The sequence below is a fragment of the Brachyistius frenatus genome, unplaced genomic scaffold, assembly GCF_029030835.1.
Source record: "Brachyistius frenatus isolate BFR_SWC_R1_liver_20210118 unplaced genomic scaffold, ASM2903083v1 Contig_33, whole genome shotgun sequence".
Classification (NCBI taxonomy): Eukaryota; Metazoa; Chordata; class Actinopteri; family Embiotocidae; genus Brachyistius; species Brachyistius frenatus.
Window position 1 is genome coordinate 257,501 of NW_027210632.1, and position 15,533 is coordinate 273,033.

General features: G+C 42.4%; 1 protein-coding gene and 1 long non-coding RNA gene across 4 annotated transcripts in view; both read right to left on the reverse strand.

The window, feature by feature from the left end:
- pparaa (peroxisome proliferator-activated receptor alpha a) overlaps nt 1-4,387 on the reverse strand; it is a 13,719-nt gene extending 9,332 nt beyond the window's left edge. For 2 of the 3 annotated variants that reach the window (XM_069700211.1, XM_069700210.1), the window contains exon 1: nt 2,882-2,963. Coding sequence is in view for 1 of the 3 variants with exons in the window: in XM_069700212.1 (XP_069556313.1) it covers nt 2,882-3,046 (165 nt within the window). In the remaining 2 variants the exon portion in view is untranslated. Of the gene's footprint in view, nt 1-2,881 lie in introns of all 3 variants that reach the window. The other variant, XM_069700212.1, reaches the window with a different exon arrangement.
- Nucleotides 4,388-6,031: 1,644 nt separating this feature from the next.
- On the reverse strand, nt 6,032-15,524 carry LOC138621893 (uncharacterized). The gene is made up of 3 exons (XR_011310972.1): nt 15,437-15,524; nt 10,994-11,045; nt 6,032-8,059 (listed from the first exon to the last, which is right to left on the reverse strand). It is a non-coding gene; the product is annotated as an uncharacterized lncRNA (long non-coding RNA).
- Nucleotides 15,525-15,533: the final 9 nt, after the last annotated feature.

The following is a 15,533-nucleotide window of genomic DNA, read 5'->3' on the forward strand; positions in this document are numbered from 1 at the left end:
AAATATATATACCCACTCCTGGCGCACAAAGTAACCAGATTAAGTTTACCATGTTCACATAAAACATTACAGAACATAAATCTTGGGACACATAAAACTCTTAATCTGCGTGTACACAAGTGGCGTAGCGTAAATAGCACATTAAACCAGGAGACAAACGATTGAACCATCTGACTGAAGTCCTGTGTAGACACGCTGTAATGGTACTCACGCCAGAGATGCGGCTGATAAAAAAAAAAAATCAGTGTCAAGAGCTATTATTTGATGTGTTGCTGTGTGTCAACAGCGACACGTTATTTCAAATACATTATTTTCACGTGCTAAATCCCAACCCGTCCAGCCAAAGTAGACGTTCTCCAGTTTGTTACGAACCTTTGACCAGCACAGAGTAAATACTGTAAATTATATGTGGTGTTTACATTGCACGACTGGACTACCTGTCTGTCTGCGAAACGTCTGCTTTTAAGAGTGGACGTTAAAGTGCGTGTCGGCGGGAGTTTGGTGGAGCTCCCAGCTGCTCGCAGCGGGCCGAAGGACATCTGTTTGAGCCATCGCGCAACATAACGGCACCGTGGTCACCGCTCGTGTTCTGTAACCGACTTCCAGTAATTCATGGCGGCAGATGTTTCCGTAGACAAACTCGCTTTGTAGATTTGGCTGTGAAACCTTCGTACATTAACGACGGCGTGATCACAAACACCAAATTGTGGGACAAAAGGGGGCTGAAAAAGCGTCTCATCGTTGCAAAACCCTTTAACACAACTTTATCTGCGTTATAATGTTCACAAATCTAATCTACAGAGAGAGAGAGAGAGAGAGAGAGAGATGGCGGTGGAGCAATCAGGGAGCTCACGTGACGTCCCATCTCAGTTTACACAGCTGCACACATCTGTAAGGAGAGCATGCCCAAAAACATAGCCCACAGAAGATTGCGCAACTTTTAACTGTTAAATGTTCCCTTTAAAAAGTGAGCCAGCTGAGCTAAAGGTTGAAACTGCCAATTAGGTGAAATGCTGGCTTTATCTGTCTGGGAAGAAAAACATGCACTCTGTCAACTCGTGACGCCAGACGAGCCGAAGGCCGCGGCTGATCAAATCGTGCCTGTTCTTGTTTATCTGGTCTTTGTGTTGCAGCATGTCGGGGCACAGGTCCCGACGACACGCCAAATATTGTGTAAGGGAGAAACATATGTCAACAGACGTGCGCTCGAAGCTATAGCGTATTGCGGGCCGCGCGGCCGTACGGAGCGCGTCCAGTGCGCGTCTTCTTTCCGTTTCTCTGGTTTTTCAAGCGAGGGGCAGCTCCATTATTTTATTTATTTATTTTTTTTGGACCATACGCACCGAGAAAAGCTGCCGACTAACAGGTCTGGCAAGTGGCATTTGCCCTTCCCGACAAAGCGGTGGCCCCGGCAGTTTGTAAAAGTTTCTCTGCGAGCCGGATAAGTCTCTGCGGCACAGCAGGGTCGTGGGTGTCTTCGAAATAAGATCTTCTCCAAATAAAACAAATAACAAAATTTGAGACTATACAGTGAGCCTGCACTTAATTTCCAACCTTCGCGACACCGTCTTTACATCGTGGCTGTATGCGCGATCCGAACAGAGTAGGAGCAGAACCACCTCTGGCATGATTAAATCTAAATCTGGAATGACTAGTTGATTTTTTTTTTAATTTTAAAGAAATTGTAGTGCCAACTATTTAAACACTCATTTCGGTGACTTCGAAAAGGATTCAGCAGATGATTTATTGGAGGTCGCCGCCTCCTCTACGTGGTCTACGTGGTGTGTATATAGTCCTGCTGGGTCTCCGTTGAAATATTAAGGAGCCGGTCCGCAAGCGAAGTCTTGATTGGGGTTAGTGGACTTGATTTCACAGATGACTTCGGGCCAGCCCGTGTCCCCCCCTCCCACCCCCCCCTCCTCCCCATCATCTGAGAGGACATTGTGTTGGAATTCCCAGAGGAACTTTTAATCCCAGACAGTAGGCTCTATCTTTAGGCCTCGGGGAGGAGAGGAAACAGGAGCTGCAGCGAGAGATCACGTCAGCTGGCCACAACAAAAAGCGTGCCACAAAGGTGACAGCGAGGATACAGCAGACCGGTTAAAACGACAATTTAAGCACTGCATTTCAGGTCAACTTTATATGTACCTGCAGAGGCTCTTCTTATCTTAGATTGGGTTTAGTTGTTATTTAAGGTTTAAGGCTGAACGTGTGTATTTTCCGCTCAGATTTGTCAGGGCTCAATCCGGATAAAACTGTTTTGACCTTTCCGAGACCTTTTACCTCTCCACAAAAAAAACAAACAAACAAACAAAAAAAAGGGTCACCTATCTGCCACAAAGACACACACGCAAAAAAAAAAAAAAAATCAAGTACAGAGAAAATCTCAAACAAACTTTCACAGTTTGACTAAAGCAAAGTATGCATATACGTGACCGGTGTCACGTTTAAGTAGGGAAACTACTCTTGGTGTTGCTGCTGCTGCACAGGCGAGGAGATAGAAGTGTAACTCGGGGCTGCGAGGGGAAGCTTATCATGACACCACGTGTTTGTGTGTGTGTGTGTGTGTGTGTGTGTGTTGTTTGTTACAAAAACAAGTGAAGGCTTAAAGCAGTCAGGAAATTAATCTGGGGTTCACTCGCCACATAGAGTAAAATGAAACACAAAAACAAGGAGGGGGGGGGGGGCTTTTTCTTTATGAAGAAACGGGGACAAAAAGTTCGCAGCCCTTAAAGTTCACTTCATGTTTTCTGTCTGTGTGTGCAAAGTGAGCATCAAAAGCTTGTTGGACCAACAAAATGAAAAGCCCCCCCCCCCCCCCCCCCCTTTTACACAATTACATAACAAGCCCGCTTTTGGAAAAATAAATCTTGTCGATTACCTCACGGGCTGCTATCCGATGCATGTCCAGCTCATGTCGCGGAGTGGATGGAGGTGTTGTTGTTTTTTGGACGCTCCGACACTGCACCGCACAGATTCCGGTCGGCTCTGCTGGGAAAAGTTGAAGCGTCGGGCTCCCCTCCTCGCTGTCAAAACCTCCGTTCATCCTCCGCAGGAAGTAACGTAGCGAAAGACAGCGGCGTGACGTACACACCTCCTGACACACCTATGCTTTCAACCAATCAGCATGCGAGAAACAGAGCCGACCACCTCCCTACCCCACCCCTCTCCTTCTTCTTTTTTTTTTTTTTTTTTTTTTTAAAGCATGACACGATCCTTTCCCGGTGGCTCGGTACGGGTCTGGGTGGTGTGAAGGTGAATTGGGTCAATAAAACACGACACCCCGGTTTGATTGGCTCTGTGTGTCTGCAGCTTTAAATTAACGTCAGCTGACCGCTTCCTAAATCACTTCCTGAAATGAAACTGATGACGTTTAATTACAGGGTAAGAATGACGTAAATATACAATGAAATGATTTTTTATTTTTTTTTTCCCCTCAGTGATACTACCATCTAACAAGCTGTAAGATGAAGACTGTGAACAATGTGTATTTTTTTTTTTTTTAAATTCTACATGGCTATATCTCGAGTTTTGTGCTTTTGAGATGGTTTACTTGAATAAAGTATTTATGAGTACTATGAAATGGTCCAGTGGCTCCACCTCCTCTAACAAACACCAGTAAAATAACAGTAACATAATATATACCAGTACAACACTAACAGAAACCCTTTTTTCTGATTTATGTGTTCTGTTAGTACCACTTTAAGGACAATATGTGTACTTTCACTTGTAATTTAGTATTTGCATCTGTAATATTTGCTCTTTTAACACAACAAAAGGACCTGAACACGTGTTCCACCATTGCATCTGCCATGTAGACTGTGCTGTTGTAACTCACCTAACTGATGTAATCGTGTAACTCAAATCAATTCAAAATATATTTACTGTATATTTCTTTCAGAGTTTTATGAATGGAAAAACCAAACAAAATTAACTATTTTTTTTATTACAATTGTTAACTATCAGAATAAAACTGAAATAAGGTCTGTTGTTTTTCTATATGGACAGATATGTGTGTGACATCAGCTAACTCAGTGAGCTGTGGAGGATCTTCGACTTTAATGTTTGGTTACTGTGTGTAAGTCTTAATGTGATACAACAAAAAGAGCCAAATAATGTTTGTCTTCTGGTCATTTGAGTGTCAGTGATGGACTTGTTGACGCAATGAAGAAAAACGTTCGTTATATTTTTTTGCTTTTTTTGTTGCCATGTAGTATAATGGCTTTTATTTGTGTTTATGAAGAGAATGCACTACCTATTACTGTGTACACTTTGAGTTTGCTCCAAAACGGTCGCCAAATAATTTAGGTTTTCCCAGGTTTCAGGAGAACTTCGGTGCTGTGGCAGCAGTGTGGGGGTGGTGGGCAGTTATTTGACCAAAAAAAAAAAAAAAAAAAACGCATTTTCACGTCATTTTTTTGACTATTATATCGTGACAATATTTATTGAAAAATGAAGTCTGCCCGTAAAATAATAATCATTTTGGGTTTCAAGTTTTATCATGGCAGGAAAAAACTTGCCTGTACTAGAACTTTACACTGCACTGTAGAAGCCAATAGCTGAAAACCATACGTTTTATTGATTGCTGTACACCTTGTTGACATTATTAAGCTGTAAACTTGTGATCTAGAAACAATACCAACTCTCTAATTAGCAGGTACCGCAGTGTTTTAACCACGTCTTTGAGTCCAGGCTTCCAGTATGTAAAGTCATTTTAGTTTGTAGAACAGGGGTGTCAAACATACGGATCCGGCCCGCCAGGGGGTCCAGCTCGGCCGGCCGGATGACTTTGCTAAGTGTGAAAATGACAGAAAGACATAAATTGCATTTCTATGAGAATATGGAGGTTTATGAGTACAAACGTTTTGTAATTTATTTTTTTTTTAATCGATCCAGTAATTGCTTCAAAAACAGCGTAAATGTGATGTCTGCTCCGGAGGAAGAATCTGCAGAGGAGAGCCCAGGCAGATAAACAGTGGGCTGATGTCTGAGTTTTTGGTCTTTATGTTTCTAGTTTATTGTAGAAAGACCTTAAAATAGGATTTATCATCCAAAAACATTCACCAATGATTTAAACAAAGAGAAATATTGTTGTTATTATGCTATGAATTTAGTGGTCTGGCCCACTTGAGATGAAAGTGGGCAGTACGTGGCCCCTTAACTAAAATGAGTTTGACACCCCTGTTGTAGAACGTCGCCCTCTTTCTGACTATATCCTATATTTAGTTCTCCTATGGTTTCTATGACAACAGTATACAATTATAGCCTGTTTTAAAGAAAGCCCAGCAGTGGGATGAAGACGGGTGAAGCTCCGACCAACACAACATGTAATATCTGGCGCCATCTACTGTGAGCCGATGCATCGTTTCGATGCGTCTCCATCCTGAGACTCACTGCTGTTTCGGTCGTCACGTTTTCCTTTCGACTTGCACAGAAAATCCAGACAACAAAACTCCTTTGAGGGTGTTCAGCGTGTTCTCGTACAAACACGTGGGAGGATGATAATTCATGATTTCTTTCTGTTTTGCTTCCACCTCAGCCCCTGGCCTCCCGTTCCATCTGTGAGGGTAATGCGCTCTCCTGTTTTCTAAATTGGAGTCGTTTGTTTCAGCTGTGAAAGTTTGAGCTTCGGTGAAGTTTGGGATGTAACTTAAAAACTCAAAGACAAAACCTGTAAGCGTCGTTTCGTAAAACAGCGCGGCTCTCGGCCGCCGTTTGCTTTGAATTATCGACCATCGATTGTTTTTCCTGGGAATTGAATTTTCCTATAATCGATTCTGTTATGATCATCCGACGTGGAAAACGAATTGCTTTTGTTTTTACCGTAGAAAAAGGCAAATAACGCACGCACTTTTAACACGTTTGTCTACACAGCTGGAAAGATGCACGTCCGCGTGTTCCCGAACTGCGGAAGCTTTTGAGATTAGTATTTCAGCTTGTAATGAGCTCCTTAAAGGGATTACAGAATAAAGCAGCATTTCTGTTGCACCTCAGTGCAGCTCTTATCACCACAAAGATCAGACTGCAGTCGTTGTTTGTTCTGCCATTGTTTCTCGTCCAGCCTTTATTGAATTACTGCGGAAAAAGAACAAAGTTCAAACACGAATGCTGCTGAAAAAGTTTCGAAAACCACTTCTGCTATCTTCACGGTTACAAATCTGTCAAGTGACTGTTACCATCAAGTGCATATTGTGATGAAGCGCCACTAACCCATTCATGAGAAACCTTTGAAATCAAATGCCAGTCCTTTGTGAAGTAAATGACACTGTCTGTCCGTCCGTCCCCCCCCGTCCCCCCTCCAGAGTAGAAAGGATGCGTGTGTTCCTGTGATGTATTGCTGCCCTCCAGGGAAGGCAGTAGGTTGTATAGTTAGCTCCTGATGGGGTAAAATCACAACCCTGAAACCACACAACCTACTACCTCACCCTGTACGAACACCATGAGTCACCCGAGCGGCCACGAGGCGGGAGGACGTGCGTCTGAGGACGAATCTTACTACTTGCACAAATAAAGACAACAGCACTGCGTTGTTATTACAGGGTACACGGTGACGTTTGTGACAACAACATTTCTGCACAAGAACATTGGTATTAGATAACGTTCTGTCGAAGCACTCGCATTTATAATAAGTATACAGTTCGATTAACAGTCAATAAAAAAAAGCCACCAAAGTTCTGTTTAAAATGATAGAAATATTATGTTATAAAATCCTAAAAAAAAATGTCCATGTTTCACAAATAGCAATGGGTGGTCAAAATGAATAGTCTACAAGATGTGAGAAAAATCTTCACGTTGCAGCACCTACTTTACAAAGTACATGTTCAGTACAGCACATCTGTAAGACTGGTCTCTAACTTCCCTTTCAGACTGGTTTAACAAAGGAAATCAATACGAGACACCGGTTGTTGATCACTTCATAAAAAAGACTAATGTGCCCAATACATTGTAGTTTGTTTGAGGTTGTAAAAAGAGTTCAACAGCAAAAAAAAGAAAAAAAAAAAAGACAGATTTTTGCAGAGAAGTCACATTTCCTTTCGTGGTACTGATGACGAATATGATGTCATAACAGTCGCTTCAGGAAAGACAGTAAGTTGTATAGTCATCTGACAGCTTGGGAATGACCCTAAAACTATACAACCTACTACCTCACCCCAAAGGACCGTTTACCTCCTGCAGGAGTCACTCAGTCGACCTGTGGCAACGGAAACTCGACGACAAACGGCCTTCAGGAAACAAGGAAAAGATCATGAAACAAAACTACACACATGCGTCATAGCGTGCAGTCATAAATGGGTGATTATATACCATATGCAATAAAACGATAATGCACCTACTTTTTTTTCTATGGGCTGAAACATGAAATATACATTTCTTGATCAGAAGAGATGCAGTTAAAAAGTGAGGAAATGCTGTCAACGCCTTGAGTTAATGATTTTTATCACACGCTGGTTTTTAAGGTCAAGACTGAACTTCCATTCTAACGTGATATTATTGTACTATATTCATATCAACATTAAATTAAATATTCAATTAAAATCACGGCCGCTTAATTTTCTTAACACTGCAGCCACATCAACACACTAAATATGACGTGTCACATAAACTGCTACAGTACATCTTAATGTAAAAAAAATAAATGTTGATGTTTAATGTAATGTTTTTAAAGCCATTTTTAAACTTCATGAACTCATTGGAAAATATATTTCAAAAATGTTGTTCTACATGATTTCACCTAAATTCTTTAAAAACTCGTTTTTAATATACAAAAAGTTAATTGTATTTAAGAAACTCAAATTTTTGTAAATTACTTAAATAAATAAAAAAATTCACGTGTTCTTTTTTGTATTTTTATATATACTTTTGATATCTACAGGAAATGTAATCTGACGTGAGGAGGGTGAAGCCGGGTGAACTGTGCCGCGACCTCGAATCAATTCTTTCGCGCCTCGACTGTTCCGGTGCTGTCGGGACGTGGAGGTCCACGGGTCACCTCTCCTCTGCAGCGTCAGGTCCGCGCCGCGTGTCGGCTCGCCTCCTCTCAGGTTTCCTCATCTCGACGCTGACAAATGAGAGGAGGAGAGAGTGAGCTGCTTGCCGCTGCCGCCGTTGCTGCCGCCGCCGCCGGATGCTCAGAGGTCACACGCCCTCGCTTCTCGTCTGACACGCGAGCAGCGAGTATCCTGGTGAACGTGGATGCTGTTGCGAGTCGTACGCGGCGGATCACAGAAAGCAGCACCTGCACCCCTTTCAGTGTTTGCGCGTAAACACTCGCGCGGAGAGTGAGGGCGTATTATTCACGAGGTCCCTGTTTGCGTTTGTCACCTGGCGACTTCGGTGACACCCGTTAGGTAGACAAGACGCGAACCAACTGAAACACCCCTCCCTCAGAAAAAAAAAGGCGCCACTGACGTTAATCGAAATCCTCTGCGGCCATCCGTTGTGCACGTGACGGGAAACTGTGGCGCAAAGGGGAACACATGTGAAAGTCTGAGGGTTTGTGTTTGGCTGAAAGGTCAAGCAGACATGTTGTGGTCGGTGCAGGGAGTTTCCTGAGAGAGACAGGAGAGGCTGCGGCTCTGCTGCGGTTTCTCCACCCCCCCCCACCACCCCCACCCCGAGCCGAGGAGCAACAGGGGGAGTGAGGTGGGGTCCAACTTATAAAAGTGAGTCACTCCTCGCACTTGCGCACACACACACACACACACACACACACACACCGGTTTGCGGCTGTTTTATTGCAGCTCGGTTATCCCATAAATGCCACACAAATCTCTATATGAGCTACTTAACGTCCAAGCCTGTGAGGTGTACCTGACTGCGAGCAAGTCGCTCCTTCACTTACGCTGCTAATGTGCAAGGTATCAGGTTTACACAGGGGGACGACCTTTTACTTAAAGGGTCAGTAAATTACACAAAACTAATTTTCTCCTTTACGGTTGTCGTCACACAGGTTGATTATTCGCGAAGGTTCTGAAATGTCTGCCCGTGAGATCTCTGCCGACGCCGCCCGGACGCGATGAAGTTGAACGGAATTGTATTTTTTTTGCTGCACGCAGCACTGAGATATTACACGTTAGTAATTTAAAAATAAAAAAAAAAAAAAAAAAAGCGACATTATTTTCCCAGAACAAGTGTGCCCCAAAATATTCCAAAGAGTTCGCTGCCAACCGTTTTAATTGCAACTTCTCCCAAAGAAAATAGTCCCCTTGAAAACTGCCGACAGCTCGTTAGGTGGATTATCCAGAGTAATGAGGACGATATCTTATGGAACGACATGGTAGCGTTCAAATTGATTTAAAGTGCTTGAATGCTGTGCAATGCTGTTGTGTTGAGACGGAGGAAGAAATCTTCCTGATCAAATGAATCTAAAACTACAAAAGGGAAGGGTAAATGTTTTTGGTAATTTTGTTTTTTCTTTTGGAGTGGTGGTGGTGGTGGTGGTGGTGGGGAGGGGGGTTAATTTGGGTGAATTAACCTTTTAACGCTGGCACAAATCTGTCTCCAGGCATTTTATTAATACAACTCTTTAAGTTGCTAACCTACACACTAGAAGGCCGTTAAACCAATTGTGTCTGTTTTGCGACGAGCATCTTCTTCACAGCAGGAACTTTTAAAATGTAAACTTATATATCAAATCTGTTAACTTAATAATACATTCAAAAGCACAATTGTGTGCAGTTTGTAAAAAAAAAAAAAAAAAAACGACAAAAAACAACCTAATTGTATTACTAAGTAAACAGAGAGGTAACAGAGGAGCTCTCTGCTGCCACAAACTCTCAAACAACGTTCTAAAAAAGAACACTCGTCCAACGTTTTGGATGCACGGCGCCACAAACTGTAAAACTGCGTTAAGCTGCCAAGATTGATCGTTGCAATTATTTGAGATCAACCGCTGCACTCTTTGAAGTGAGTGGACCTTGTGTGCCTGGAGTATTGGAATAAAACCATAAAATCAGCAAATATAAATCAAAAGTAATTGCTTTTTTTTTTTTCTTCTTCTTCTTCTTCTTCTTCTTGTTTTACTGCTTGACGTTTCTTTTCATGTCATTCTCATTTCTACGTAACGGCACGCCCAGAGACGGAGAGATAAAGAGAATAACCCGAGATAAAAACTCGTGACCCTGAATCCAACCCGTGACCGTATTTGTGTAGGAGTTTACAGATCCGGGCTGCATCCGAACTGGTTCATGACATCCGTGTGCTTTGGAGTAGAATCTGTTTCTACTGTGTTCGAAATGGGAAAAAGTAAAGTCGAAAACACCGAGCACGAGCAGCGTCCCTCGCCCTGCGGAGGTGCATGCAGTTGACCAAACCCACCAACAGGTGTCATGTCTCCCCAAGAACGCAGGGAGAGTGTGGTGCAGAGCCGAAGGCTCCCGTGACAATGAGGCCTTTGTGCAGTTCCGGGGTGCCAGCCGGTGTGCCCTCGTGTACTGTTTCCCTCTAATCTTCATTTGACCTTTAGGCTGATGGCTTTGCTTTCCCCCCTTTTTTTTTTTTTTTTTTTCCTGACTAATTTCCTTTGAGGAGATTATCTTTGAGCTGCAGCGCAGACTTACTGATTCAAATGATATGACACACGCGACGCGCCCGGGACGGTTCGGACGGGACGCGTCACTCTCGCTGCGACGGTCGGCTGTTGTGTGTGCTTGGAACAATTGTGTTCTATAAACCAACGACGAACTGTGGCGACTGTGTTGTGTGCCTGCAGGCGGCTGGAAGAGGAAACCAAATGATGCAGATTCCCTACCAGGAAAGCAGTCAAGAGAGGATTTCTGACTCTGAGAATTCAGTCATGTGGTGGCACGCACACACGCACACACACACACACACACACACACACACACACACACACACACACGCACGCACGCACGCACGCGCACGCGCGCACACGGACACACACAGATAAACGCATCGAATCGAGTAAAATACACATTTAAAAAAAAAAAAAAAAATTTAAGAATAGAGAAAATTAACAAAATATAAAACTAACCTTGTAACTGATGTTTGACCAGGGAAAATAAAATAATTCCCAAATAATGAGTCTGCAAATGAAAGAGAAAAACAGACACATTAATATAGTTATATTATACTACACACACACACACACACACACAGTACTGTTCAAATACTGGGAAAACACACACACACACACACACATATATATATATATGTATATATATATATATATATATATATATATGTATATATTTATTTATATATATTTATATATGTATATATTTATTTATATATATACATATATATTTATATATATGTATTTATTTATTTATATATGTATTCATTTATATATATATATATACACACACACTCACACACCAAGGTGTCCATGCAGTGCTCCGGTCATAAACCTGCCAAGCAGCTACTTGAGTGTATCATTAAGGCTGATGTAACATATGTTAGAGTGATCATGGCTCAGAACACTGCAGCTGAATTTAGGCTGGATAACTATATTACCATTTACTGGCCAGTGTTGGAGAAGCTCAGATTCATCGCTCAGAAAATGACTCGTGGGAATTATATTAGTGTCACTGGAAATGATAAAAGTTTTTGCTCAACAGGTACTTTAATTTTTGTACTTACCAATTTGTTGTGGTACAATTTTAGTTTTTAAAAATACAAATCAGACATTTTAAAAGTGCTTACAATCTTTAAATATAAAAGAAAGCGATTTGGCATTTAGAAATAAGCTAGTATTATATTGAATGAGCCGTAAAATGTCTAATTTTGTACGAATATATATATTTTTTTAGAAACAATTCATTCTAAATCTGTATTCTGTGCCATAAAGAAAGAAAGAATATAGGTATCCACCTCTCTCTCACAAACATAAAAACATATACTCTCACACACACACACACACACACACACACACACACACACACACACACACACACACACACACACACACACACACACACACACACACACCTGTAACATGAGAAAATAAATTCTGTTATAAAGTATAATTACAGAAATAAAACGAATACAAATATTGGATATAAACTATATGAATGAATAACAAATATATTTCTCAAAAAAACAATGATGTATTTTTTTTTAAAGCAGAAAAGCCTAACAATAGAAACTATTACAAAATATTATTTTCTTAAATTTAAAAGTCCGATTTTACACACGAACACAACACACACACACACACACACACACACACACACACACACACACACACACTCTCTCTTGAGGACTTTGTGTTGCTAAAGCTTTAGAAAATAAATGCTAAATTCTCCCATTAAAATTTGCTTCAATTAAATTGTCGCTGCAAAACCAAACTTTACAACCAACATACATTCTCTCTCTCCGCACACACACACACACACACAAAAATATGAAGGCACACTTTCAAACACAGTCAAACCAAAAAGAAGTGTAACCTCATTTCCCGTCTGTCTCGTTGCTTTGCAAATTAAAAGACTTTTTTTTTTTTTTCTTTACCAACACTGGAAAAGCAACAAAGATGGATGTGTCCGACTCCATATTTAAAACTCACAGCTGCATCAGTGTGTCTGAATGATAATGAATACTTTAAGGTTTGTCTACGTCCTTTTTAAAAGGTGTCATTGTACCTTTTCTCTAGGTCACAGTCAAATGCACCTGTGTGTGTGTGTGTGTGTGTGTGTGTGTGTGTGTGTGTGTGTGTGTGTGTGTGTGTGTGTGTGTGTGTGTGTGTGTGTGTGTGTGTGTGTGTGTTTGAGTGATTGTTTGGCCATCTGTAGTGCATACATTGTGTATGTGTTTGTGTGCTTGTGTGTGTGTGTGGGGGGGGGAGGCTGCCCTGCACTTCTTGGGAGAGGCGTGGGAACCCCATTCATCTTAGGAGCCGTGGTTCATTGTAGGGTGCAGAGCATCAACACAGCGTCTGGGTGTTTGCCTATGTGTGTGTGTGTGTGTGTGTGTGTGTGTGTGTGTGTGTGTGTGTGTGTGTGTGTGTGTGTGTGTGTGTGTGTGTGCGCATGTCCTGTGTGTCTGGTGCAAGACGTAGTGTGATGGTCATTATGTTCGTTTTTCATATTTCCTTCGCTTTTTGGTTTTCTAGCGTTCTGTAGCAACACAAATCTTTCATTAAACAAACCTGTAATTTAGATGTATCGACCCACATATACATTTGTTATTAATTTGCATTCTTAAAAGAACCAATGCAGGAGTTCAAATAATTCTTCAAGGACAGGAAATCTGTGTGTACTACATTAAATCGATCAACAAACTACAGTTCACTGCCACTTTGGCGTGAAAATATTAAAACAAAATTTAAATAAATAAAGCTAACCGGGTTTGTTTGTCCCGCATCTTCACACGAGAAAATATTCTTTGTGGTCCTGCCAATATTCTGGGGAAATATACTTTATGAATGTTTGTGTTATTCATGACATAATTAGACAAGCCGACGTAAGTATGGAGAGGACACGTTGAAATGTGTGTCAGGAGGAAAACGCTCCAAAATATTTTTTCGTCAATGAAACAAGTTTTCAAGTTACAGAAAGCGCGTTAAAGCGTCCCGTTTCCGTACAGATTGAAACGCGAACTGCAACGCAGCCTCGCACGACTGGAAGTACTCTACTGTATTTGTACAGTATTGTGTTTAACAGAGTTACGCGGATACCACGAGGGGAAAGAAATACACACACACACAAAAAAAAAAAAGAAAGAAGAAAAAAAAGAAAATTATGTGAACAGACAATCAAGGACAGTCACGTTCTCTTTGTGAGCCAATTGGTGTCCGACAATGACGCTTCTGTTCCTTGTCGAAATGTTGGGTGTTTTAACTCCTTATTTCACCTGAGAAGAGGGTTTGGGGGGGGGGGGGGGGGCTGAATGCGGGTTAGCGGCGTCAGGATTTCCTGCCGGGGTTGACGGCGTCGGAGGAGCTCGTGCCAGACCCTGTAGTGTGAAGAGTGGCGGATGAATAGGCCTGTCAAACGTAGGACGTAGGTGGGATGACTATGAGCTATCTGTGATGACTCACGCTGCCTTCACTCCTACCTTTTTGGTCATGGACGACTCTGATGTGCCGAGGTGTTCAACATGATGCCTTACCGACGGCCATGATGTGGAGAGGAGGGTGGGGGGGGCGGGAGGGGGGGGGGGGAATTAGAAATAATGCAAGATTTTTAATTAGCGATCGTTTGAAAGATCGGTTTATGGACGGTAATTACGAGACGCCATGCTGGATGGCGTCGACGTGGGGTGTGGCACGTCGAGTTTTTTTTTTAAATTAGGAGGAAAATTTGGTACAATACAGAGAAAACTAGAGGTGAGATTCATCCTCGGGGTTGAAGCAGGTGCGATACTGATGTTAATGATGATACAAGCTTTTATTTCTTTAAAAAAAACAAAACAAAAAAAAAACACACCGCTCTATGCCGGTCAACACACACCACCCAGATACTGTGTACTCAGCCTCGCATCGTTTTCAATTTAACTCAGTCTTCAAATTGTATGATCAAACCGAAGAGGGCAAATCTCTACAGCGGAACACCTTAAAGCATTTTCTTGTGAATAAAAAAATCTAATGAATAAAATCGCACGTTTTGAAGTTGTCCCCGCATTAATAAAGCTTTAGAAACGCTGCGTCCAAAAGGCCTGTCCCAGCGATATTAAAGCTGCGTGGGGCCACGTGTCACCGTTGACCCATTTTCAAATGTTTCAACTTGTATTAGCGGCAATAGGCCTAGCACGCATTCACGAAGATGAGGTTTTAATGACAAAACTCACCATGAGATTTAACTTAATAGTTTGCTGATAGCTGACCAGGAGAGAAAACGAGAGAGAGAGAGAGAGAGAGACACACACAGCGGGAGACTGCTGAGAGAGAGAGAGAGAGAGAGAGAGAGAGAGAGAGAGAGAGAGAGAGAGAGAGGGAGAGAGGGAGAGTTGTGGTGGGGCTCGGCCTTGTGTTGCAGGCCTTGTCTGGCCCTCAGCCCAACATTACAGCACTAGTCCCTCTCTGCTCCCTCCAAAAAAAACCCTCTCTTTCGCACCCTGGAAATGCCAATTTTGGGAGTGCAGAGGGACATGTAGGAAAGCAACCGGGGAAGAAGAGATGGCATCGAAAATTTCAAAGCCCACGCCACGTTTTCACCCCCTGGTTTGCCTATATTTAGTTAAGCCTCCTCTCACTGGATAGATAGTCGTGTCGCCCTGGAGGAAACAACACCCAGACACAATGTTTAAACGCAGGAACGGCGGAGATCGGGTCACGATGCAGCGAGCGGCATTGGTTTAGTCTTTCATCCTTCTGTAAAAAGAAAAAGCTTCTGCATGTGTACATGCTTCGCACACAAACATACATGCACACACTTACCTCCACACACACCCACACACACCCACCCACACCCACACACACACACACACACACACACACACACACACACACACACACACACACAGTCTCTTGACTTACCAATGAGACTTTGAAGCAACTGGCACGCACCGTGGCGATCAGCTATCCGGGGGATAAAGCGCAGAAATCTCCACCATTCATTGTGCGGGGGACCCAT